At 50.9% G+C, this 26,992-nt stretch overlaps 1 protein-coding gene across 3 annotated transcripts in view; it reads right to left on the minus strand.

Annotated features, from left to right (window-relative positions):
• The window catches only part of NT5C3A (5'-nucleotidase, cytosolic IIIA), a 656,918-nt gene that overhangs the window by 207,945 nt on the left and 421,981 nt on the right, over nt 1–26,992 (minus strand). For all 3 annotated transcript variants that reach the window (XM_069613233.1, XM_069613235.1, XM_069613234.1), the window contains one exon: nt 14,590–14,675. In XM_069613233.1, coding sequence (XP_069469334.1) covers nt 14,590–14,675 — 86 coding nt within the window. The remainder of the gene's footprint in view (nt 1–14,589; nt 14,676–26,992) is intronic.

Below are 26,992 nucleotides of genomic sequence, written 5' to 3' on the forward strand. Positions count from 1 at the left end.
CCCATTTGCCAGGTATTGATCCAGGTATTGTCGAAGGTGAAGGTTCTCAGGCTCGGTGAGGGCATAAATTCTACTACAAGGAGGAGTAGATCCAGGTATCAGGTCTATCTGGCAGTCATAAGACCTATGAGGAGGTAGAGAGTTAGCCTGATCCTTCCGGAAAACATCTTGGTATTCTAGGTATTCGGGAGGTAACTGGGGAGTCTCTGAAGAAATTGCGGCCAGTGCAACACCAGGTGGAGGGTGACAAGTAGAGACACATTCTGGAAACTGGACCGTTCTTGCTCGCCAATCGATCAGAGGATTGTGTTTCTCTAACCAAGGTATTCCTAGAATAATCTGAAACTGAGGGGCCTTGATCACATCGAACACGATCTTCTCATGGTGTCCATCTTGACTTACTAGCGTCACCTCTTGAGTGGTATGCGTTACTGGCCCGGAGGCTATCTCCGTACCATCCACCGTAGTAATGACGTCCTTTACAGCCTTGGGACAAAGAGTTAGATTCATCCTCAAAACCATTTCATGATCCACATAATTGCCGATGGCACCGCTGTCGACGTAAGCTTCAATTGCATGTAATCGATCCGGATTATCAGGGCTAATGAGGACCATAGGTATTACGAAATGCGAGGTCACGGAACTGGTTTTCACGCTCGGCAAGAGGACCTCTATTCTTGTCGGGCGAGGTCGTTTCCCTGCTCAGAGTTTGTAACTTTGGTAACTGCAGCTCCTACTGCCTTCTTGGCAGGTTTCACCGGACAGTCTCGAAGAAAGTGCCCTGAGTTTCCGCAATATAGGCATAATTGCAACTGTTTCCTCCTTTCCCGCTCCCTTTGTGTTAGAGGACCTTTCAGACCCCCTATTTGCATGGGTTCCCCGGAGTCAACTCCTTCGGAAGGAGTTGGCGGTTTGGAAAATACTCGAGCATCAAACTTGGAACGATCGGCCTTCCTGTTCTGCAGCCTGTGATCTATTTGAAAGACCAAGTCTATATAATCCGAACAGTCTTGTGGGGGATTCACTACTTGGGCTAAAACGTCTTTGAGCTCTCCACGTAGACCTCTATAAAACAGCGTAATCCTTTTGTCCTCAGGCCATTGAGTTTCCACTATTAGTCTATTGAAAGATGCAATATAAGCCAAAAGGTCTTGATTACCCTGTCGCAACGAAAGAAGCTCATTGTCCAAGGCCTGCCCCTGTGAATGTCTTGCGAACAGTTTTTCCATACTAAGCTGAAAGGCTTGAAAATCATGGAGAACCGGATCATCTTGATTAACTAGAGGGATCGACCAGTCTGCCGCATTGCCACTAAGGTACGAAAGTACAAAAGCTACTTTTGCTTGATCAGTTGGAAAGGCTGCTGGCCGGCATAAGAAGTGCAACCGGCACTGATTGATAAATACTGCAAACCTCTTTGGGTCACCAGAAAATCGTTCGGGCGGAGCCAGAGGTACATTCCCAGGTAGGTTGATCTGCACTGGATTCATAGAGGATGTTGAAGGAAGATTTGCCCCTGATGCGGGTAACGGGGTCTGTCCGGCTTGTGACTGTAGCACTTGTCTAGCAAGATTGTCTGTTCTCTCCTTGGAAATAATTAGTTCCCTTCTTAGAGCATTAGTTTCCTGACGAGCTGCATGCACTTCTGCCCTTAGGTCCCCAAGTAACCGGGCTAGGGGGTCAGTATCCGAGGTTTCCATAGCGCCTGGGCGAGAGTTTTGCGGTAGGCTTTGCGTTCTGTAACGCTCACCTGATTCTCGCAGAGGCGCCGGTCTTGACTGGGCGACTACCGTATCTTCAAAGGTGATGTGTAGCACCCGGTTGGCTCTTTGGGCTGGACCTCTGTGCACTGTATGCCTGACCCCCAAAGGTTAACGCTCTCACCTTAGGTAAGTGAATGCCGAGCTCTCCATCTGCCTCGGGGCAGGGTGCTGTAACCAGTTTCTTCACTGGATAGGTAGCGCAGGCCTCTTGACTTCAGAGGACTGCTGTCCGTCGTTTACTGCACGAACGGTAAGTTTCGAGTCATTCAAATGTCTTTAAAGTCTTTAGTAATGATGTCTCTTGTTTTGCAGGGTTCCGGCGATGGCGGATGACGGGCTGAAGTGAGTTGAAGATGGAGCCCGTGTGATGAATAGAAGCGCCTGGAAGCACGTAAGTAAGCGCTTGTTGCCTGCTTCACTATGCGCTCTAACTGTCTTTTTATTTTGCAGGTACGAGTTCGGAGCGGCTGCAGGGTGCCGGAATACCCACTGGATTAGATGTGGAAAGGAGTAATGGCACGTGAGTATTAAAGTTCCCCAATGTCTTTAAACGCACCTTGTTTTGTCTTTCAGATGCGGGATGCAGCGCCGAAGGCCTCCGGAGCGTACGAAGAGTAGGTAAGCCTTTGCCTTTCAGATGCCGGAATGCTAACCTGTTCTTTCTTGTCTTTATAGGTGTTGCTGAAGACTGGATTCAGGATGGTAAGCCTTTGCCTTTCAGATGCCGGAATGCTAACCTGTTCTTTCTTGTCTTTATAGGTGTTGCTGAAGACTGGATTCAGGATGGTAAGCCTTTTTCCTTAGGCCCAGGACCGGATGCAGAAGACACGATGAGCGTTCTGCTGCAGAGGTTGCAGAATAACGCAAAGCAAGATTCATCCACCGGGTGTGGTTTAAATAGCCTCCTGTAGTGCTTAGGTGTCTCCTTCCACAGCCACGCCTAAGTAAGAAAAGAGTTCCTGGTAAGAAAAGAGTTCCTGCCTTCCAGAACAGTTCCAGTGTTCTGAATCTAGGGAGTGGCTCCAGCCCACCCAACAGGAAAAGTAGTTCCAAACAGAAGAGGATCAGAGGCTCAACTGGCAGGCAAGTAAGCAGCATGGTCTGCTGAAGGTAAGTCCACCCAAGCATTATGAGCCCGGCGCTTCCAGCGCTGGGACTGGGCATATTTATGAGCCTGGTGCCACTGGCGCCAGGACTGGGTCCAAAAGGTCCCAATTGGGACTGGTTGGCACTCGGAACCTGGGTTATGGATCTGCTTCCAAGGGAGTTGGGAAAACCCTGACCTTTTGGAAGCAGAGATCATGACAGAGAGGCAGGGGTCGTGGCCCTCGGCGCGAAGGCGTAGACAGGCTTGAAGACAGGCACAGTGCCCTCGATCAGTGCCTTGGATGTGGGCCGGCTCCAAGCCTGCCGGCTTGTGGCTGGCTGTAAATCGGGGATTCCGGCCAATCACAGCGCGCGCAGTGTACAGGGGCCGGGTGGGTGGCTTTGAGGATGGCGGTCGGCCATCTTTGAAGATGGCAAGCCTCGTGGCTTGTAATGGAGGTAAATGCAATCACAGTGCAGATCGGGGACAAAACCAGGTGATGGTGGGGCAGCTAGCCCAATCCATAAGCGGCGCTGATATTACAATGCATTACTTACCGTAAACGCATTTCTGATGGTTGTATCTGCTTAGATTCACATGCTGTGCATAGTCTGACATCCAGTGGTCACTGCGGAGTATTGCATTTTGTTTTTCGTAGTCGAAAAGGAGACGTCGACAAGGCATGTCTGTAACACTATCCCTATAGTGTCGTGTACCCATAATCCCTCACGCGTCGAGGTCCCTCTATTTGTATTTTTTCTGCCCTGAGGGAGTCTTCTAGACGTGAGTGAGTACATAAAAGAGAGATATAAAAAGATGTCTATGTTCCTTCCATCCGAGCGCGGAGGAAGGGTGGGCGCATGTGAATCTAAGCAGATACAACCATCAGAAATGCTTTTATGGTAAGTAATGCATTGTCTTCTGATGTTTGTTAATCTGCTTAGAATCACATGCTGTGCATAGACTAGCGAGCAGTACCCGGAGTTGGAGGTGGGTTGTGAGAAGGAACAGTAGAGAAAAGATGTCTTAATACTGCTTGTCCCACCTGGGAATCAGGTGGGCATCTAGACAGTAGTGTTTTGTAAAGGTGTGTACAGAACTCCATGTTGCCGCTTTGCAAATGGACTCAAGGGGAATGTTTGCAATGAATTCTATGGATGCCCCAGTGCCTCGAGTAGAGAGTGCTCTTGGCTTGAAGGGTAGTTCTCTCTTAGCAAGAGAGAAACAGAGAGTGATGCATTGAACAATCCATCTAGATATAGTGGCCTTTGAGACTGCATCTCCTTCTCTTCCTGCTGCCACCGAGACAAAGAACTGATTCGTCTTTCTCAGTGGTCTAGTTCTTTCCATATAAAACATGACCGCTCTGAGCACATCAAGTGTATGCAGGCTTTTTTCTCCCAAATTTGAAGGGTTTTGAAAGAACGTTGGTAGTTCTATTGACTGGTTGACATGGAATTTCGAGATGAATTTCGGTGCAAACCTTGGATGTGTGCGTAGAACCACCTTATCTTTGTGAACCATTACAAAGGGGTCTAGACCAGAAAGAGCCTGTAGTTCACTTACTCTCCTAATGGAGGTGATAGCTATTAGGAAGGCGGTCTTAAGAGTGAGGTCTTTAAGAGCTGCCTTGTGCATGGGTTCAAAGGGTGAGCCCATGAGCCTGGTAAGTACCACATTTAGGTCCCAGCCGGGATCTGGGTTTGCCATCGGAGGGTGTATTCTCTTTACCCCCTCCATAAAGGCTTTAATAACTGGGACTTTCCACCATGACACCTTAAGCTGGGAAGTGGTGTATGCAGAAAGTGCCGCTAGGTGGACTTTAATAGAATTGAATACTAGACCTGAGTCCAGTAAATGGGTCAGGTACAGAACAATTTGTGTGGGAGAGCAGTCAACAGGGTTGATGTTTCTTCCTCTACACCAGAGGACAAATCTCTTCCATTTGCTAGAATAACAGTGTCGAGTGTTAGGCTTTCTAGCCTCCCTGAGGATGTCCATGCATCTCTGCGGGAGTTGTAAATGTCCAAATTCTATGATCTCAGGAGCCAGGCTGCTAATTTCATGGTCTGAGGGCATGGATGCAGTGTCCTGCCCTTGTCCTGTGACAGCATGTTGTACGGGCAGGGAAGTTTCACCAGAGGAGACAGACATCTCCATCAGGTGAGCGAACCATGGCTGCTGGGCCCACATAGGGGCCGCTAGTATCATGGTAACTTGTTCCTGGTGCATCTTGTGCACAATCTTGTTGAGAAGGGGAGTCGGGGGGGGGGGGGGGGGGGAGCGTAAACAAATTTCCCTGACCATGGAATCGATAGACCGTTCCCCTTGGATTGGTTCTGGGGGTACCTGGAGGCGTAATCTAGGCATTGTTGAGTTCTCCAGGGTTGCAAACAGGTCTATTTCTGGGAATCCCCATTGTGTGAAAACGTCAAAGACGATGTCTTCGTGTAAGCGCCATTCGTACTCTGAGGGCAGAGGGAAGTCTCTGCTTAGTTCGTCTGCTAGCAGATTGAGTTCCCCTGGTACATGTTGTGACAGTAGGAACATGCTGTGTTTGAGAGCCCACTTCCAGATGTTCTGGGACAGCTTTGACAGTCCTGGAGAGTGAGTGCCCCCTTGTTTGTTGAGGTAGTACATGGCTGTGGTGCTGTCCGTGAGGACCATCACTGTTTTCCCTTGTAGGTGTGCCTGGAAGGCTTTTAGTGCCTTGAACACAGCAAGTAGCTCCAGTAAGTTTATGTGCTTGGAAGCTACGCTCGGAGTCCAAACTCCGTGAGCAGTCTGATGGGATAGGTGAGCCCCCCATCCTGTGAGGGATGCGTCTGTGGTTAGAGTGGCTTCCACTGCGGGGTTGGCGAATGGTTTCCCTATTACCAGGTTTTCCTTCGACCACCACCATAGCGAGAGAACCAAGGCCTGCGAGACCACCACTAGATCGTCCCATTGTCCGCTGGCCTGACACCACTGGCTGTTGAGCCTGGCTGGCGCGCGTGGGGGGTACCAAATAAATACAGGACGCCATCATTCCTAGCAAGCACATTGCTTTGCGTACCGTCACCTCTCGACCTGCTACATATTGAGGGATCTGAAACAGCATGTTTTGGACCCTCTCGTTGGAGGGGAAGATGAGGCCGTCCTTTGTTCGAATTAGAGCCCCTAGGAATTGTTTGACTTGGCTTGGGTCTAGACTGGACTTCTTCTCGTTGATGGAGAAGCCCAGTTGGAACAAAAGGTCTACAGTCTTTTGGGTATTTGAGAAGCATGTCTCGTAAGAATCCCCTGTTATGAGCCAATCGTCGAGGTAAGGGTATACTGGGATGGACAACCTGCGCAGGTGGGCCGCTGCCACTGCCAGTACTTTCGTGAATACCCTCGGTGCTGATGCTATCCCGAAGGGTAGCACTCTGAACTGGTAGTGTTTGCCCTCTATCATGGACCTGAGGTATTTTCTGAAAGGTCACCATACGAAACTTTTGAGGTTTGACAAATTTGTTCGCTGGGCGCAGATCTAATACAGGGCACATGGTTAAGATCTTTTTGGGTACAAGGAAGTACACTGAATAAATACCTTCCGTTACCTGAGATAGAGGCACGACCTCTATAGCTCCTTTTTCCAGTAGCTGGTCCACTTCCTGAAGAAGGATGGCGAGGTGTTCTGGTGTCATGCATCATCCCCTTGGGGGTCTGTACATTAGGGAACTGTTGAATTCTATACAGTAGCCGCGGGCTATGGTTGATAAGTTAAGTTATTCCCTCCCATGCTGGAAGAAAGGATGTTAACCACCCCCCGACTAGCGATGCATGGGAGGGGACCCGAATCTTCGAGTCATTTGGTGTTGGTGGCTTGGGAACCTCTAGGGGTGGACCCGGCGTTGTCCTGTCTGGTTGTATTGGCCACTGGTGCCTTGGTTAGAGGACCAGTTGTTTGAAGAGTATTGCTCCTGCTGATTTTGCTGCTGGCGTTGGCCTCGAAAAAAGCGCCTATTGCCATAGCCACGTTTGTTAGGAGGCCTAGAAATCTGGTCTAGGGTTTTGATGGTGTCAAACTCTTTCTTTGCCGTTTCTAGGGCCTCATCAACCGCCTTTCCAAAGAGGTTGGCATCTTCTATAGGCTTGTTGATTAGAGATGCTTATGTTTCAGGTTTAAACCCTGAATTACGCAGCCAGACATGGTGTTTGAGGAGTATTCCTTGGACTAGGGAACGGCTAGCTGTTTCTACAGCATCCAGAGTGTTTTTCACGATGCTTTGGTTGACTAGGGTCCCCTTCAGTAATTATGGCCAGAAGGCGTGTATGTAGGGGTTCTGGTACCTCCGCGGCGTCCTTACGTAGCTTGCTCCATTGTGCATCTGCGCAACTTGCTAGCAAGGAATTGTTGTTTGCAATCCTTGTGGAAAAAGCAGCGGAGGCTGTGATCCTCTTCCCCATGGCATACAATTTTTTACCCTCTTTATCTGGTGGTGCTTTGCTGGTAGACAGCGGGACCCCCTGCTCTTTTCGTTGCATTTGTCACCACTAGGGAGTCTGGTACGGAGTGGCCCCTGACGTACAACGGGTCCGAAGGAGAGGGACTGAATAGTTTCTCTATCCTCGGGTTGACCCCTCTGACCCCTCTGACCAACGCGGGTGTAGATAGTGAAGGGATAATTCGCCTCCTTACTGAGACGAGGAGGGGAATGGTTAGGCTGACAGGGGGTTTCTCCTTGATTACCTTCTCCACAAAGTCAATGTCAGGAGAAATCTCCCCAGTGTCTATTTGGAAATGCGCTGCTGCCTTGCGTAGTAATGCATTAAATGTAGGTTGATCGTCTATAGGTGACGTGTTCCTATTAGGCGAGTCCTCGGGAGGGGACGGGTTTAGTGCATCAGGGTCCGAAAACGCTGATGGGGACTGCCAGGGCTGTGAAGCACCTTCCCCTGGGTCTTCTCCAAAGCCCCCTCCACCTATATCTGGATTTTCTTCAAACCCCTCCTCCTCTAGGTTTTGTTCCTCTTCGAATTTTTTTTAGGCAACGTCCTCCTCCTGAAAGTGGGGGTCCTCTTCAGTGAGGTCATATAAATCTACATCCACTTGGGAGGGATTAAACAACCTAGAGAATTTAGCCCTGGAGTCCCTCTCTTGCCCTCTTGGGTGGTGGTAGGTTTTGAGTCTCCATAAACCTCTCCATCTTCTCCATACAGAACTGGAGTCTCTCCAGGGTCTCATGAGGTACCCCTTAGCGATCTGGGGGGTGGCGGGGGTCTTTGGCCTGAAAACGCTTTAGCCTCTCCCATAACGTCGAAGAAAGGTCTCTGTCGCCGTCTGAAAAACCTTCTGGTAGGCTAGGAGTCCCTTTAGATGAAGGGGGCAGTTCCTGCCTTCCTTCAGGCCTTTTCGGCGTTTCTCTAGCCTTCTGAGCGGTATTCGGCGCATCTTTCGCCGTCCACTTCTGGCAATCGGCGGAAACGATCCTCGCCAGGCTCTCGACGACTAATCTGTCTGTGGAGGGCTATGGTGTTGACGTTACGGGCGTCGCACGTTCTACGGCGACGGGCGCTCTCTGACGGAGCGCTTTGTCTGGCGGTTTGGGGGTAGCGCCCTTATCTGGGGGAAGCCCAGTCACTGGTCGCATCTGCGGTTGCGAGGGAGGGCTTAAGACTCTTACGGTCTAAGGAGGACGCCGGTGGAACCTGAGTCTCCGTTGGCGCTGATGGTTTTTTCGTCTTCGACGAAGAAGAGCCGTTGGTTATGTGTTCATGGGAGTGTTTTTTGTGTGCGTCAGTGTCGCCGGGGTGTTTATCCCCATAAGCAGGGCGTGAGCCGAACTTGTCGGGGCCGGGTACAGACGAGGAGCGCGAGCGCTCCTTAGAGAGGTCTACGACTTCCGCAACGGATGTCGGGTTATCACATTCCTCGTCACTTTCTGCGGCGGCGGGTGAGGAATCGGACCTCGACATGGCGTAGGCCGCCCACCTTTTGACCCTGCGGTCCTTTAAAGTCTTAGGCTTAAGAAGCTGACAAGCCGTGCAGCGGTCTTCCTTGTGGTCAATCAAGCAACGGTTACACCGTTTATGCTCGTCTTTCCAGGTAAACTTGCCCTTGCAACGCGGGCAAAACCTAAAGGGTGTCCTCTCCATAGCTGAGGAAATATTTCACTGTGATAACAACCCTTAGGGAAAGGGAGGGGAAAAGGAAAGGCATTCTTAGAGAGAAACAAGAAATGTCCCACGATCCCACTCTCCCTACTGTCTTTGGCCGGCGAGGCCAGGCCACGTGTTCGGCAGCGCTGAAGGATCTCCTCCGTCTCGTCCCCGCCGTCGAAGTTCTTACTCGGCGGAGAAAAGGCCTTGCAGCTATGTCGAGGGAGGGATCTTATGTAAATAGATATTAATAAATAACGACCAAAGGTCGAGTAAATGAATTTGTAATGTCTCTCGAGGAGCTCCGCGTAAAGGTGACCAATATCTGGGCGGAAAAAAACAATCTGAGGGACCTCGACGCGTGAGGGATTGTGGGTACACCGCACGTCACTATAGGGATAGTGTTACAGACACGCCTTGTCGACGCCCCCTTTTCGACTACAAAAAACAAAATGCAATACTCCGCAGTGACCACTGGATGTCGGACTATGCACAGCATGTGATTCTAAGCAGATTAACAAACATCAGAAAATTAATTATATCGCCGTACTTTTGTGCAGAAAAAAAGCATTTACGCTGCTGGCATCAGAAAAGCAGCTGAGGAGGCATATAGCCTACTTTACATCTGGTAGGCAACGATCCTGTAACCTACTGCTCCTGCAGTGTATGGAGGGAGCTCCTGCTCCTCCAGGCTTCAAGTCCAAGTAGTCCAAGAAGTATTTACTTAACGTATGTTAGTTTTGTTTAATTTATTGTACCTGAAACAGATATTCTGACAAGTTGTTACAAAAGGTTTACTTACCTCTGAATTGCATACTGCCATTTTAAAAACATTACAAAGTGGTTTACTTACTGTGATTAACGCATTTGTTTTTCTGAAGTTACTTATTGTGTGTTATAGTACTTTACCATTTACCTTTATCTTAGTGTATATATAAAATAAACCATTATTTGTATATAACTGTTAGTGTGTCAGTGTTCCTTTGGCCTACGTCTTAAGTTCCTTGTACCACCGACAGACCTTTCTCACTCCTATGATAAGCGTGGCTGCTCAGCCTTTGTTACCAACATAATCATGTGGTTCAGGCCTATACTAAGTGTTGGAGCCCAGTGTCCTTAGTATGAGTCTTAAAGTCTTACCCGTTTGTGGACTTAAAACTCCCCAACACTTGCCTGCATTCATCTGAAATTCCCCAATCTCTGAAACCGAAGAATGGCATTTTACCCAGTAGAAAAAATCTGTGCATAAGCATTGCACATTCAAAAACGTTTTATAGCTTTGACTCCTCTAGTACCGGGACCATTATCTAATATAGGGGTCCGCAATCTTTACCGCTTAACAGGTTTTGAACTACAACTCCATCAGTTTTTGCCATCATAGTCATGGGTGAAGGCTCATGTGGGTTGCAGTCCAAAATAACTGGAAAGGTTTAAGGTGCAGATCTCAGATCCAGCTAATGTAATTATTGATGCATTGCCTAAGCGAGGGAGGTTGTCAAAATCTAGCATTTTGTTACATGTTTTATCTGAAATAAAACCGATGCCACAGGATGGAAACAAGTAGTTAACAGGGGGGATGTTCCTATTGAGGATCCATTTACATTAATTATATTAGAATTTCAATAATTCGAAGACCAGGTGTATTATGAATTGAACCTCACAACAATCAATGTTTTATACAAGGTAACTGAAGATAATGCATACAATTTGTACCCAGCACTAGTCTTAAGGAAAATGGATAAAGAATCTCTGAAATCCAAACCTATCTTTAATAAATATAATCATAATGTAAATAGAAATGTGTTGTAATTGTATATACCAAAAATTATAAATACTTTAAAACATATTAATAAAATACATTTATCATACAAACTGAAAGCAAAATGAAAAGTATTTTAAAAAAAACATAAAATAGTGACTCATTTTTAACATCGTAAACTCCACTAAAGATTCTGACATCATATTTCAATCACCAAGTACGCCTTAGATTTAATTTCTTAATCAATGAAGCAGCAACTTGATGAAATAATCTTCGTACAAAACATATCCAAAACATCAAATGTATATTAAAACGCGAAATAAACGTAATGAACACAGTTCTAGGGAAAGTAGCATGGTTTGGTGTAACTTAGACATTTCGTTGTTTGATAGTTGACACACCTTCATTGGGACCACAATAAATTCTTACTGGATCCTATATGAATTCAAATTTAGATATTACTAAACTAGAGAATAACCTGTTAAAAGTTATTTTAATAAAGTTGTTTAAAGAAATACTTAGGGAACATTTTCTTAAAACATTTTTGAAAGAAAATGACAGAAAGGAGGAATTTACACTTACACAGGAGAGTGGGGTCATAACTACTCAAAGGCTAATTGACATCTCTATCTCAATTCCTTCACATATTATTAATGTGGATAATTCATTACGAGCATTCCCTAAAAGGAAAATGTTATTGAATTATGTCCATAATCAGATATACTATCGGTAATGAGTTAGGTTTTTGCACTAAAAAGGACATACCTCAAACATCTGTTTGAAGTCGAGAAGATATTCTGTTGACGCTGGGGGCATTTAACAAGCCTATCAGTATGCCTGCAATATCGATAATTAGGCTTTTGATTGAAGTCGAGAAGATATTCTGTTGACGGTGGGGGCATTTAACAAGCCTATCAGTATGCCTGCAATGATATCGATAATTAGGCTAATGTGCTAAATTGAGAAAATTAGGCTAGCTAATGTGCTCTGTTGAGCACATTAGTCTAATTATCCAGATCCCTGTAACTCGAGGAAGGCTGCTACTACCCCGAAAACCATTGCAACAACCCATTTTGAGTAGTTTAGATCATAGAGAAGACATTTGTACTGTTAATGCTGATCTTCCATTGTGAACCTCATAAATGTACAATTGGCTTTCCTGATGGGAATTTGGAAAAAAGTTCAAGAGACACCAACAAATCTCCTTTTGGGAAAAGACTCCAAGAAACCATGGCATCTTCCCCATGAACAAGCTTTCCAACAAGAGGAAGATATTTAGAAATGACAAGTCCACAAAGGGTATTATTCTCCCAGATCTTTCAGCAATCAGGAAGTACCGGGAAAACATACCCAGGTTGGATGTTGTTTCAGGACCACTCAATGGTGACCAGATTATAACTTCCCAATCTATAAGTAGAGCTCAGAGATCATTCTCTGGTGACAGAGACACGGCTAGTGGAGTGGGTGGGAACTGCAGAGAGTTAGCCCATATCGTTATCTCTAAGGCCCATTGGTTTTGTGGCCTCTGGACATTGTAGTAAAAAATGATGGCTTAACCGGCACCTGAAACTTCAGTTGACTGCAGATAAGCTGCCCTGCACAACGAAAACCTCCTCCTTTGAGGTCATGTAGTGTCCAAATGTGTGGACCGTGTAAGTTTTGCATGGTGCCGTGGCAGATGCCAGGAACCTGAAGGAATAAACAAGGCAGACTCTCTAGGTTTGGTCTTTGCAAACAAACCGGAGCCTAGAGGGAAGGGGGGGGGGACAAGTGGGCATACTGGGCCTACAGCCTCCAATGCCTTTAACATGATGCCCCAGAACTGCGTACTTGGAGGGAGAGCCTGCTCCTTCTCACAGGAGGAGATTGTGTTCACTATATCAGAGCCCGCTAGAATGACCTCTGACACCTTTGTTAGAGAGTATCCATGGGCACAGGCTCCTGTGTCTGGACGGGGCAGCTACAACCCTGTCCCTTAGTTTGTCTGCTAAAAGGTCCAAAACCCGCTCAAAAACAAAATAACCATAAGCTGGTCCGACCGGGACATCTCCCGCCCCCCCCCCCCCTCTGAAGTACAGCAGGAGCCATGGGTGTGCAAAAGGAGTCTAGTAGCAGAGATCTAGGACTAAAATGGGGCTTTGGGAACAACTGTACCGGCAAATACTGCTGAATAATAAAAATCACTGGCCTAGGACACCAAATGCTGATCAAAAACATGTTCCTACTATGGGCTGGGCACAGAAAGCTGCAGGCCTGGTGACGCCGGGAACTGTGAAGTCTGAGGGATCTCTGGAAGAGAATCCACTCCCTGGGTCTAGAGGGTCCCAGAATCTTTGGACATTCCCGATCAACCAGAGGAACCTGTTCCGGTAACACGCCCAAAGAGGAGGACTGATGATTCTTGGACTTTTGCTTGCTCGTGTTACCTCTTCTTCAGAGACAGGGTGTCTGGTAAGTGGAGGAAGTTATGCTTTCACTTGTAGCTACGCCTGTGCTCGTCAGAGGCTGCACCCATTGAGAAAGAAGCCCTTGATGGCAGGGTCAGTGGGATCTTGTATGCTGCTAGAGCACCCGGTAGCGAGGGGCTGGGTTTATGAAGTGAGTGAGGCGCCACATCCAATGGAAGGACCACATTTGCAGATTCCGAGTATTTGGCCAAAGCCTGATCAAACACAGGCTTGGTCTGTATGGAGCGGGGGTCAGGGTGTGTGTGCCCCTATCCTGTGCCAAAACAGCCTCATCTCAGAAGAAATAGGACTCTGGTACAAAAGGACTAGTGGCAGAGAACACACTGTGCACAATGGTAGGTCTGGTTACCTGTATGCTGAGAATGCTGAAGATCACAGCCTTTCAAAAGTCCCCAGGAAGCCAATGAACTGGAGTAGCGACTTTCATGGCTGTTCGAGATAAAACCTTCCACGAGCAGTAGCGAGGATGGTACAGACACATTTCACTTCATCCACCTGGTATTGTTTAAAGACAAACTGGACAGACTCCAAGACTCCATGTTTTACCTTGCCCTGCATATTCAGATGCTCCATAGATGCAAGCCCTAGTTGAGAAAGGACACATGCGCCACATGCACGCCTTAAAACCTGTGACATGTGGCAAGTGCATGTTAAGGTGGATTTTGCAAAAAAACTTTTAAACAAACGTTTTAATGAAATGTTTTGAGAAATACATTGAATTAAATAACTTCCTTTTTCTGTTTTAAAACACTGCAAGAGGTAGAGCCTCTTGCGAAAAAGAAAAACCAAAATTAAAAAAAATTGTTATAAATAGGTTAGCGTGAATAGCAAAACTACAATCTTCAAATCGATGGAGCAGAGAGAATTTCCCTGACCAAACTGCTATGTGTGAAAACGGGAACCGACTGGTTGGGGCACGATACATGATCACATATCGGGATTCTTAATTATAAATGTCACTACTCGTATAATGTAGCATCTTGAGATCACTTCTCAGGCCTGGCCTGCCGCAGCACCAGCAGGAGGAGCAAGCCTTTCCCAAAATATTGAGTAGGAGGAAGGGCCTTTAAGGGCGTAAGAGTAATTTTATGTCTTCTTGCAAAATGGTAAGCACACACTGTTATGCGTATTATACAATTTTCAACAGATAAGAAAAGATTCAAACACATTTTTAAATTAGGGTTGTCTTTGTACCAGGGACTTTAGAATCTATGTACCGGGGACTTTAGACTGTATTAAACAAAATTCAATTCTACGACTGCAGTTTCAAATTGACGTGGTTAAGAATGTGAAGAGTTTAGACTAGGAAACAAGGGTCAATCTGAAGAAATAAAGGAGCCACAAACAAATGTACAGTCCAGGCTAAACTAACTGAATCCAAGCACTTACCATTCGACCATGTACGGATACTTCTCTGCAATGGTGAGGTGAGGGTCAATTTCAATGGCATAATAGGTTTCTTTTAGCTGATACAACTGCAAGGCAAAAACAATAGTCAAAACAAATCACACATACAGCTCTGACTAGTTCTTACCACGTATAAAATCCATACAAATCTGCACTTAAACATTACACAGCAACATCCACTGTATTCAAAAAGGTTAATGCACTACAGTCTGGATTTTACCACAAACTCTACAAAAAGGTATGAGGATTAGTCCACACAAACATACACCATTTGTTGTACTGCTGCCCCCAAACCCAATTCCCACTTTGATACGAAATCTACACCACATGACATTCCAACTTGTAACACTCGTTTGAAGATTTGTGTAAGAGAAACCTCTAAAATGAGACCGAACAGTTGAGTGATTTTCTGGGCAGTCTGAATGTTTTGGCCATGGCAGCCAAAACATTGGCAATTGCCAAATGCAAGGAGTAATTTCTGCCATTTTATAACAAATGGGAAATCGCCCTCATTTTAACGTCACCTGCCTCATGCACAGGGGCAAAAAACTGTGCGTTAAATCTTAACCATAAAATGGCTGGTGCATTACCAGCCAACAGGTTCCTGACACCTATTTCATACTTTACATGGAGACATAGAAACAACAAAAGTTAGGTGTGGGCTATACAGCGTTTGTGGCATATCTCTAGTGCAGAACTGAAGAGTGGTTTGCGTCGAAAGTTTGAACTTTTACTTTTTTATTTTATATTGCCCTTATGGAGTGAGACAATGAAAGCAGAACTGCGTGTCCATCTCTTCGAAGGACAATACCTGGATGTTTCCAACTCCTAAGCTTACACTTGCTAGTTCTTTCTAAGACGCCCACTCGGAGACCCAATATAAATTACACATATGGAGGCTATTTTCTTGGGCCCATATTGCAAACGTTTAGCCACATAGTACAACTGATAGTCCAGAAGTGCCAATCCAGCTCCCTCTCTGAAGGTATTCGAAGTTAGACTGAGCTACCTCAACTGACCTGTTCCCTTCAGCAAGCTCCAATCATTGAAAAATCTGTTTGGGCAAATTTTGAAACAATCCAACCTCTCATCAAAATGGTAATTGGAGGCAGGTTGTCCTGCGATTATATGATTCCTGCTAGTGGGTAAGGAACAAGTTACTTACCTGTAACTGTTGTTCTCAAGCATGGGTCTGGCATGGATTCACATGCTCATGAATATTCCCCGTCAGGCCGGGAATCCTCGGTAAAGAAAAAAAATCAGTATCGTTTCTGATCTGTCTTTCTTAGTAGTAACCAATCACTGATCTCTGGGTCATACTGCCCCTAGCCAATGACTGCCCTCTACCTAAGTCCCTCCCCTGGCAGCCATCCTCAGATTTGGTAGCACGTAAAGTGGCAGTATGACCAAGTGAAGAGCCGCAGATGGGGAGGAGGGAGGGTTCGCATGTGAATCCATGCCAGACCCATGCTGGAGTCTCAACAGAACAAAGGTACTGGTATGTTTAGGGGTTAGCCAGTGTGAAGTGTAAATGAATTAGAAATATTACACCCGGTCTAAACCCACATAACCTTAATGGTTATCAATTTGCATGCAAGGAACAAGTTACTTACCTGTAACTGTTGTTCTCCAGCATGGGTCTGGCATGGATTCACATGCTCATGAATATTCCCCGTCGTCAGGCTGGGAATCCTCGGTAAAGAAAAAACCAGTATCAGTTTCGTTTCTGATCTGTCTTTCGTAGTAATAACCAATCACTGGTCTCTGCGTCATACTGACCACAGCCAATGACTGCCCTCTACCTAAGCACCGCCTCTGGCAGCCATCTTCAGATTTGGAAGCACATGAAGTGGCAGTATGACCAAGTGAAGAGCCGCAGAGGGGTAGGCGGGAGGGTTCGCATGTGAATCCATGCCAGACCCATGCTGGAGAACAACAGTTACAGGTAAGTAACTTGTTCCTTCTCCAGCATGGGGTCTGGCATGGATTCACATGCTCATGAATAAAGAATACATAGCAGTACACACATGCACAACCACGGGAGGTGGCAAAGGCTCAACATTAAGCATCTTACCTCCTCACCAGGCTCACCTCAGGCGAACAGGTTGCGCAGCACTGCTTGGCCGACCCTGGACTCCTCCCTGGAATCCCGGTCGACGCAGTAGAATTTCGTGAAGGTGTGCGTCGACCTCCACGTAGCAGCCCTGCATATGTCCAGCAGGGGCACACCAGATAGGAACGCCGTGGTAGCTGCGATTGCTCTGGTGGAATGGGCTCTCGGACGGCCAGGCAGCGGTCGGTTTGCCAACCGGTGACAGCACATGATACAGCCGGAGAGCCATCTGGAGATGGAAGCCTTCGAGAGAGCCTTCCCCTGATTGACAGGTCCAAAGTTCACAAAGAGTTGTGACGTCTTCCGAAAACCCTTCGTGCGGTCCACGTAGAACTTCAGCGCTCTAGCTACATCCAGCGAGTGCAAAGTCCTCTCAGCCGGCGACGAAGGCGACGGGAAGAACACAGGTAACACCAAGGGTTCGTTGAGATGGAAGTCCGACGGTACCTTGGGCATGAAGGAGGGGTGCGTCCTGAGCACTACCCTCGTGTCGTGGAAAGTCAAGTACGGGGCCTTGCAGGAAAGGGCCTGGATCTCTCCCACTCGTCGTGCGGAGGTGATGGCCACAAGAAAAGCTGTTTTCCACGATAGAAACTTCAACGGGGCCGAGTGCAGAGGCTCGAACGGAGGTCCCATGAGCTTGGTCAGCACCACGTTGAGCTCCCACGCCGGGGCCGGAGCCTTCACCGGCGGGAACGATCTGAACAGTCCCTTCATGAACTCTTTCACCAGACGATGAGACCACAAGGACGTCCGGCCCGTGGTTCTGGTGTATCGGGAGATCGCAGCAAGATGAATCTTGATGGACGCATGTGCCAGACCAGCTTTGGCCAGCGTCAGCAGGTACGGCAGTACTTGGGGAGCCGTAATCCGTAGAGGGTTAATCTTCTGTGCGTGGCACCAGACAGAGAACCTCTTCCATTTGTGTCCGTAGCATTTAAGAGTCGAGGACGCCCTGGCCTTTGCAAGAACCTCTCTGCAATCGGCCGGTATGTCGTATCCTCCAAACTCTAGTGCTGCAGGAGCCAGGCCTGCAAGTTCAGCGACTTCGGGTCGTGGTGGAGGATGGCGCCTCCTTCCCTGGAGAGTAGATCCGCGTCCGCCGGCAGCTTGATCGGCGGGGACGCTGACAAGTCCAGAAGGTCCGGGAACCATATCTGCCTCGGCCACGCAGGTGCGACGAGGATCATCCTGCACCGTGACCTCTTGAGCTGGTTGACGAGCCGGATTAGCAGAGGCAAGGGAGGGAACGCGTAGAGGAACAGGCCCTCCCAGGGGAACGAGAAAGCATCGCCCATGCTCCTCGTCTGGGGAAACCTGCTGGCGAACCTCCGGCACTTGGTGTTCGTCGCCGTCGCGAACAGGTCGATCTGGGGTGTGCCCCACCGTCGGAAGAGGCGATCCACCAGATCCTGCCGTAGTTCCCACTCGTGGCACGAGCGCAGCTCCCTGCTGAGTGAGTCGGCGATGGTGTTTTTTATCCCTGCCAGATGAAACGGCACCAGAAAAATCCCTTGGGCGACGGCCCAATGCCACAGGTCCTGCGCCTCCTTGGACAGCGCTGGGGACCTGGTTCCGCCCTGTTTCCTGATGTAAAACATGGTGGTGGTGTTGTCGGTGAAGATCCTCACCACCTTGCCCTTGAGGGACGGAAGGAAGGACCTGAGGGCCCAAAACACTGCACGGAGCTCCAGGACGTTGATATGTAGGGACTTCTCCGTCGGGAGCCAGAGTCCCCTTGCGTGCAGATTTTCGGTGTGCGCTCCCCACCCTTCCAGGGAGGCATCCGTGGTCACAGTCTCCTGGTGGGCTGGGGTCTGGAAGTCCATGCCCGCCGTCAGATGCGCGCGGGTGCCCCACCACCGTATCGCTCGTCGGAAACTCTCGTCGAGCTTGATCCTTTCCTCGAAGCTGCCCGTCGTCTGGATCCAGCGCGCATCCAGGAATTCTTGCAACGGGCGCATCCGGAGCCTGCACATGGGAATGAGGTAGATGCAGGAAGACATCATCCCGAGGAGGGACTTGATGGACCTCACTTTGGCCGCGTCGGCCACCAACATCCGTTGCACCTTGCCCAAGATGGTCCTGGTCCTCTCCTCCGACGGGGAGGCCAGAAGGGACACTGTGTCGAGCCTCGCTCCCAGAAACAGTGCGACTTGCGCGGGCACCAGGTGGGATTTGGCGTAGTTCACGGAGAATCCCAGGTCTGTGAGGAGTTGGACGGTCCTTGCCGTCTGGACCACGGCGAGCTCCCTCGTCTTGGCGCGGATGAGCCAGTCGTCCAGGTAGGGGTAGACGTGGATCCCCTCGCGGCGCAGCTGCGCCGCCACCGGTGCAAGGCACTTGGTGAATACCCTGGGTGCCGACCGTAGTCCGAAGGGAAGGGCTTTGAACTGGTAATGACGCCCTTGGACCACGAATCTGAGGAATTTGCGGTGCCCCTTTAGGATGGGAATGTGGAAGTAGGCATCCTCCAAATCCAACGACGATAGGAAGTCTCCTTCCTCCAGCTGACCCAGGACGTGCTGGAGGGTGACCATCCGGAACTTCTGCGCCTTGATGAACTTGTTCAGACGTCGCAGGTCCAGGATGGGGCGCCATCCTCCCGTCTTCTTCTTCACGAGGAAGTATCTCGAGTAGACTCCGGAGCCCCGAAGCCTCTTTGGGACGAGTTCGATGGCGCCCTTTCTGAGCATCGCCTTTACCTCCAGGAGAAGTTGAGGGACGTGAAGTTCTTTCCTGGCCACGGGGGGGACGCGCGGGCACCTTCTTTGAAACTCGAGCGCGTGGCCCCGGGCCAGGGCGTCCAGCACCCAACGGTCGGTGGAGATGGACTCCCACACGCTGACGAAGCCCGCCAGCCGGCCTCCCACCGGGGTGCTTCGGTGGGGGCCCGACCCCACGGCCGGTTCAATCCTGCTTGGACGCGGCCTTGCCGCCTTGACCTCCTTGGCGACGACGGCGGGGTCCGCTAGACTTGCCTCGTCCTCTGTAGGCCTCTTGCGACGACGAGCGGGCCGCTTGACGGTAGGAAGCGAAACCGCCGCCGGAACCTTTGGAGGCGCCCTTGCCTCCGCCGCTCCGAAAGGGCGTCCGTCGTTGCAGGACTCCAAGGGCCCGGGCCGTCTAAGTATCCGCCTTGATGGCCTGAAGGGAATCGTCCACTGTCTTCCCAAACAGGTTGTTCCCGTCGAAGGGCATGTCCAGGACTCTGGTCTGGACGTCCTGCCGGAAGTCCGTAGCTTTGAGCCATCCACGACGTCGAAGGCAAACACCGTTGCCCAGCTGGCGGAATCCAGTGTCGGCGATGTCCGTCGCCACGGTGATGGCGTGGTCCGAGGCCACCTCACCTTCCTGCAGGATCTCAAGGGCCTCCGCCCTCTTGTCGTCCGGCAGAAAATCCAGCAGGGGAGCCATCTTGTACCAGAGCTCCCTGTCGTAGCGGGCCACGATAGCCAAGGCGTTGGCCGCTTTAATCGTCGTCGCTGCCGACGAGATGACTCTACGCCCCATAGTATCCAATTTCTTTCCCTCGCCGTCCGGCGGGGAAGTCGATGTGGAGGCCGCACCCCCCCCCGCTTTCTTCCTGGCTGCCGCGGAGACGACGGAGTCCGGGGTAGGCTGCGCCCGGAGGCATAGGGGGGCCGTGTCCGGGACCCGGTACTTTTTCTCGTACCGGTCTCTTCTAGCTGGCGTCGTGGAAGGGTTCTTGAGGAGGGAAAGGCCCTCATCCCAAATGTCGTCCAACAGAGGCACTGCGAGGACCGTCTTCCTCTTGGCCTCGCGCCGCTGATAAAGGAAGCCTTCCTTTTTCTTCTCCTCAGGGCAGAGTTGGAAAAGCTCGGAAGCCCTGGAGATCATGGAGTGGAAAGATCCGATCTCGTCGGGCGGAGAGGCCCTGGTGGGAGGCGACGACGGAAAATCCTCGTCGTATGCCTCGTCGTCCGTACCCGTCGCTGCCGTGTCAGTCCCCGTATCATCCCCTCGGGTGGACGGGGAGGAGGGCTGGAAGGGGCGCGACGGTTGAAAAGGAGGTGGTGGATGGATCCTTCTTTTCTTGGTAGGGGGAACACCAGAAGGTCCCGGTTCTGGATCCCCCGACGGGAGAGGTTCCTCCGTCGGTAACGGTAGCCTCGTCCTTATCTCGGAGCATAAGGACTGTATGGCCAACAAAATGGCCGCCGAGTTGTCTTGCGGCGCTGGCAGAGGGGAATCCGACGGGCGAGCAGGGGCCCCGTCGGTATCCTCGACGATGTCGTCGTCACCTGCGTCGGGGTCCATTCCGACGGGCTGGCCTTCTTCCACGCCTAGGCCGTGGCTTAAGACCTCGATCAGCTCCTCTTCTGAGGTTGAGGCCGACTCTACGACGACGCCCTGCCCCCCCTTCTTCTTCCCCACGGAGGGTTTCACGGGGGTCCTATCGATGGGCACAAAGGAAGACTCCCTCCGAGGAGGCAGGGAGATTCTGGGCCCTGAGGTCGCCACCACTGGTGCAGCCACCACAGGCTGAGCCAGGGCCGCCGCGACCGTTTCGATAGAGGGCTTGGTCGGATGGATCAAGGCCTTCACCACCTTAGGTGCGCTCACCGCCTTATCCTTGAGGGAGGGGGCACTGCCACGCTCCTCCTCTGCCTTAGAGCTCGACCGGGGCCTCTCCAGGAGCTTCGCCGGGTGCTCGGCCTTCCTCTTACCCGACCCAGAGCGTTGGCTCGTGGTTGATGGTGCCGGGGAGGGTGCGCCCTGCCTGGCGCCCGTAGAGCCCGACCGTTCGGCGCTCCCGGTGCCAGCGGACTCGCGGTGCTTGGCCTTATGTTGGGCCCCCGTCGCCGGGGCGCCCTCAAAGGTCTTAGAAGACCGCTCGGATTTCTTCTTCTTCTCGCCAGACGGGCTCTTACCCTCCAGCCAGTTGGCGAGACGTTGATGGCGGTCCTTCATGGTCCGTTCCGACATGTTGCCGCAAAACGCACAGTCCTTCTCCACGTGCGTCTTGTCCTCATGAAGGCAGTAAAGGCAGAAAGAGTGTTCGTCCTCCTTGAAGACGTTCTGCAGCTGGCATCCAGGGCAGACCCTGAACAGCTTTCCGGGCGTCGAGCTTCCCTTCTCCTGGGCCATCTCCGAGACAGGGCCTGAGAAGCTTCTGGAGTCCTCCGAAGTGTAGCTCGACGAAATCTTCACCCTTGAGGGGCACAGATGAATCCGACACGGGTCCCCGTTGATCGGATGTAGGATCGGTGGAGCTTGAGGCTCTTTTGACCAAAAGAATCGAAGTTTTTTGTAAAAAGCGCGAAAAAATAGCACTAACGCTCGAGAGCAATAGCACGAGGATCCCAACACATGAACGTGCGGTAAAAATCTGAAGATGGCTGCCAGAGGCGGTGCTTAGGTAGAGGGCAGTCATTGGCTGTGGTCAGTATGACGCAGAGACCAGTGATTGGTTATTACTACGAAAGACAGATCAGAAACGAAACTGATACTGGTTTTTTCTTTACCGAGGATTCCCAGCCTGACGACGGGGAATATTCATGAGCATGTGAATCCATGCCAGACCCCATGCTGGAGAAAAATACATATTGGAACACTCCTAGACAATAAACAGATATTTACAGAGATTGATGTTAAAAAGAAAAACATTTTAATATCATAAAAAATTAAGTACATATAGTAAAAACCAACGTGGAAAGACATGTGTAATCAAGAAAACGAACATTCATTTCCCATTTGTCAATTGGGTATGAGAGCTTTCAAACAATCTAAGAAAATTAGAATTGGTACATCAAGGAAAGAACATAAATGTAAAGCAATTTCAATATTGACAAAAAGCCAGTTGTATATCACTGGGATACTTGATTGAATCAAAGAAAAACACAGAAGTACAAAGTGATGAGTACAGTTGAACCTCTATTCAATATGATAGAACATATTAAGCAATTGAGAGCGGTATTCATTAGTAATTAGAATCAATTCCCAAAGTTGAAGATATTATGTGTCGGGATAGGGTCTGCCAGGGGTGTTGCTAGGTCTGGAAAAGACCCGGGGCTACGCTAATATCGGACCTGTCAGGACTGGGGGCTAGCTAGCCTTTTGGCTGTAGCTCCTGAGATTCTATCCGGGGCTACAACCAAAAGGCCAAGGGCTATAACCCCCTTAGCCCCCCCCTTAGCAACGCCTCTAGGGTCTGCCATGCTGGAGAACAACAGTTAGAGGTAAGTAACTTGTTCCTTCTCCAGCATGGGGTCTGGCATGGATTCACATGCTCATGAATATAAGAATACATAGCAGTATACACATGCACAACCACGGGAGGTGGCAACAGGCTCAACATTAAGCAATACAACAACTCAACATTAAGCATCTCTTACCTCCTTACCAGGCTCACCTTAAGCGAACAGGTTGCGCAGCACTGCTTGGCCGACCCTGGACTCCTCACTGGAGTCACGATCGACGCAGTAGAATCTCGTGAAGGTGTGCGTCGACCTCCACGTAGCAGCCCTGCAGATGTCCAGCAGGGGCACACCAGACAGGAACGCCGTGATAGTAGCGATCGCTCTGGTCGAATGGGCTCTCAGACGGCCGGGCAGCGGTCGGTTTGACAACCGGTGATAGTGCATGATGCAGCCGGAGAGCCATCTGGAAATGGAAGCCTTCGAGAGAGCATTCCGTTGATTCACAGGTCCAAAGTTCACAAACAGCTGTGACGTCTTCCGAAAACTCTTTGTGCGGTCCACGTAGAACTTCAGCGCTCTAGCCACATCCAGCGTGTGCAAAGTCCTCTCGGCCGGAGACGAAGGCGACGGGAAGAAAACTGGCAACACCAAGGGCTCGTTGAGGTGGAAGTCCGACGGCACCTTGGGCATAAAGAAGGGGTGCGTCCTCAGCACCACCCTCGTGTCGTGAAAAGTCAAGTATGGAGGCTTGCAAGATAGGGCCTGGAACTCTCCCACTCGTCGTGCGGGGGTGATGGTCACAAGAAATGCTGTCTTCCACGACAGGAACTTCAACGGCGCCGAGTGCATAGGCTCGAATGGGGCCCCCATGAGCCTGGTCAGCACCACGTTGAGCTCCCATGCCGGGGCAGAGGCCTTCACCGGCGGGAACAATCGGAATAGTCCCTTCATAAATTCCTTCACCAGGCGATGAGACCACAAGGACGCCCGTCCTGTAGTCCTGGTGTATCGGGAAATGGCAGCCAGATTTATTTTGATGGAGGCGTGAGCCAGTCCAGCTTTGGCCAGCGACAGTAGGTACGGCAACACTTGAGGGGCCGTAATCCGCAGAGGGTTAATCTTCTGTGCACGGCCCAGACAGAGAACCTCTTCCACTTATGTCCATAACATTTGAGAGTTGAGGACGCCCTGGCTTTTGCAAGAACCTCTCTGCAGTCAGCCGGGATATCGTATCCTCCAAACTCTAGTGCTGCAGGAGCTAAGCCTGCAAGTTCAGCGACTCTGGATCGTGATGGAGAATGGCGCCTCCTTCTCTGGAGAGAAGATCGGCGTCCGTCGCCAGCTTGATAGGTGGGGACGCTGACAAGTCCAGAAGGTCCGGGAACCAGATCTGTCTCGGCCACGCCGGTGCGATGAGGATCATCCTGCACCTGGACCTCTTGAGCTGGTTGATGAGACGGAGCAGCAACAGAGGGAACGCGTACAGGAACAGGCCGTCCCAAGGGAACGAGAAAGCATCGCCCATGCTCTTCGGCTGGGCGAACCTGCTGGCGAACCTCTGGCACTTGGAGTTCGTCGCCATCGCGAACAGGTCGATCTGGGGTTTGCCCCACCGTTGAAAGAGCCGATCCACCTGGTCCTGGCATAGATCCCACTCGTGGCACGAGCGCAGCTCCCTGCTGAGTGAGTCGGCGATGGTGTTTTTTATTCCTGCCAGGTGGAAAGGAACCAGAAACATCCCCTGGGTGACGGCCCAGTGCCACAGATCCTGGGCCTCCTTGGATAGGGCTGGGGATCTGGTGCCTCCCTGCTTCCGGATGTAGAACATTGTGGTGGTGTTGTCGGTGAAGATCCTCACCACTTTGTCCTTGAGGGACGGAAGGAACGATTTGAGCGCCCAGAACACAGCTCGTAGCTCCAGGATGTTGATGTGAAGAGACCTCTCCTCCGGGAGCCAGATGCCTCTTGCGTGGAATCTCCGGTGTAGGCCCCCCATCCCTTCAGGGAGGTGTCTGTCGTTACCGTCTCCTGATACGCTGGGGCCTGAAAGTCCATGCCTGCCAAGAGGGGCGCATGGGCACCCCACAATAGAATCGCCCGACGGAACTCCTCGTCGAGCGGGATCCTGTCTTTGAAGCAGCCCGCCGCTTGAATCCAGCAAGCGTCGAGGAACTCTTGTAGCGGACGCATTCGAAGTCTGCAAAGGGGCACAAGGTAGATGCATGAGGACATCATCCCGAGGAGGGACTTGATGGACCTCACTCTGGCCACATCTGTGGCTAACAGGCGCTGCAACTTGCCCAAAATGGCCTTCGTCCTTTCTTCCGACGGAGATGCCAATCGCTTCACTGTATCGAGCTTCGCTTCTAGAAACAGTGCCACCTGCGACGGGACCAGATGGGATTTGGGGTAGTTGATGGCGAATCCCAGCTCCGTGAGCAGGCGGACGGTCCTCGCTGTGTGTTCGACGGCGAGTTCTCTTGACCTTGCACGGATTAGCCAGTCGTCCAGGTAGGGGTAGACGTGGATCCCTTGCAGGCGCAGCCGCGCCGCCACAGGTGCAAGGCACTTGGTGAACACCCTGGGTGCCAACTTTATTCCGAACGGCAGGGCTCTGAATTGGTAGTGACACCCCTGGACTACGAATCTGTGGAACTTTCTGTGACCTTTTAGAATGGGGATGTGGAAGTAAGGAGGGTGACCATCCTGAATTTCTGTGCCTTGATGTACTTGTTCAACCGACGCAGGTCCAGGATGGGGTGCCAACCGCCTGTCTTCTTTCGGACGAGGAAGTATCTTGAGTATACTCCAGAGCCCCGGAGCCTCTTGGGGACGAGCTCGATGGCACCCTTCCTGAGCATCTCCCTTACCTCCAACAGCAGTTGAGGGACGTGATTCTCCTTCCTGGCCACGGGAGGAATGCGAGGACACTTTTGAAATTCCAGCGAGTGTCCGCGGGTCAGGGTGTCCAGCACCCAACGGTCGGTAGAGATGGACTCCCACACGCTGACGAACTTCGTTAGCCGGCCTCCCACCGGGGTGCTTCGGTGGGGGCCCGACACTACGGCCGGTTCAGTCCTGCTTGGAAGAGGCCTTGCCGCCTTGGCTTCCTTGCCGAGACCCTCTTTGGCGAGACCCTCCTTGCTTGCCGCGGCCTCTGTAGGCCTCCTGGGATGAGGAGCGGGCCGCCTGGCGTTAAGTAGAAGAGCCGCCGCTGGATCCCTTGGAGGCTCCCTGTCTGCCTCCAGAGCTCCGAAAGGGCCGCCGTTGCTGAAGGACTCGGGCTGTTTCCGTGTCTGTCTTGATGGCCTGGAGGGACTCATCCACCGTCTTTCCAAACAGGTTGTTGCCGTCGAACGGCATGTCCAAAACTCTGGTCTGGACGTCCTGGCGAAAGTCCGTCGCCTTGAGCCATCCTCGTCGTCGGAGGCAAACCCTGTTGCCCAGTTGGCGAAATCCGGTATTGGCAATGTCCGTTGCCACCGTTATGGCGTGATCCATCGCCACCAACGCCACCTCTCCTTCATGCAGAATCTGTAGGGCCTCCGCCCTCTCGTCGTCCGGTAGGAAGTCTAGCAGAGGAGCTATCTTGAACCAAAGCTCCCTGTCGTAACGGGCCACAATCGCTAAGGCATTGGCCGCCTTAATCGTCGTCGCCGCCGACGAGATGACTCGTCGTCCCATGGAGTCCAACTTCTTGCCCTCGCTGTCCGGCGGGGAAGTGGAAGTTGAAGCCGCCACACCCGCTGCTTTCTTCTTGGCTGCTGCCGAGACGACAGAGTCCGGCATGGGCTGGGCCCTGAGGCACAAGGGGGCGGCATCGGGGACCGGGTACTTCTTCTCGTACCTGTCCCTCTTGGTGGGTGTCGTGGAAGGGTTCTTCAGGATAGCCAGCCCCTCGTCCCAGATGTCGTCGAGCAACAGCACCGCGAGGACCGTCTTTCTCTTGGCCTCTTGTCGTTGGTAAAGAAAACCTTCCTTTTTCTGTTCCTCAGGGCAGAGCTGGAAGAGCTCGGATGCCCGGGCTATCATGGCGTGAAAAGAGCCAATTTCGTCGGGTGGAGAAGCCGGAGGGGGGGAGATGACAGGATGTCTGTTATGTCATCGC

Source organism: Ambystoma mexicanum, chromosome 5p (genome assembly GCF_040938575.1).
Source record: "Ambystoma mexicanum isolate Mex_15411 chromosome 5p, UKY_AmexF1_1, whole genome shotgun sequence".
Taxonomy (NCBI): Eukaryota; Metazoa; Chordata; class Amphibia; order Caudata; family Ambystomatidae; genus Ambystoma; species Ambystoma mexicanum.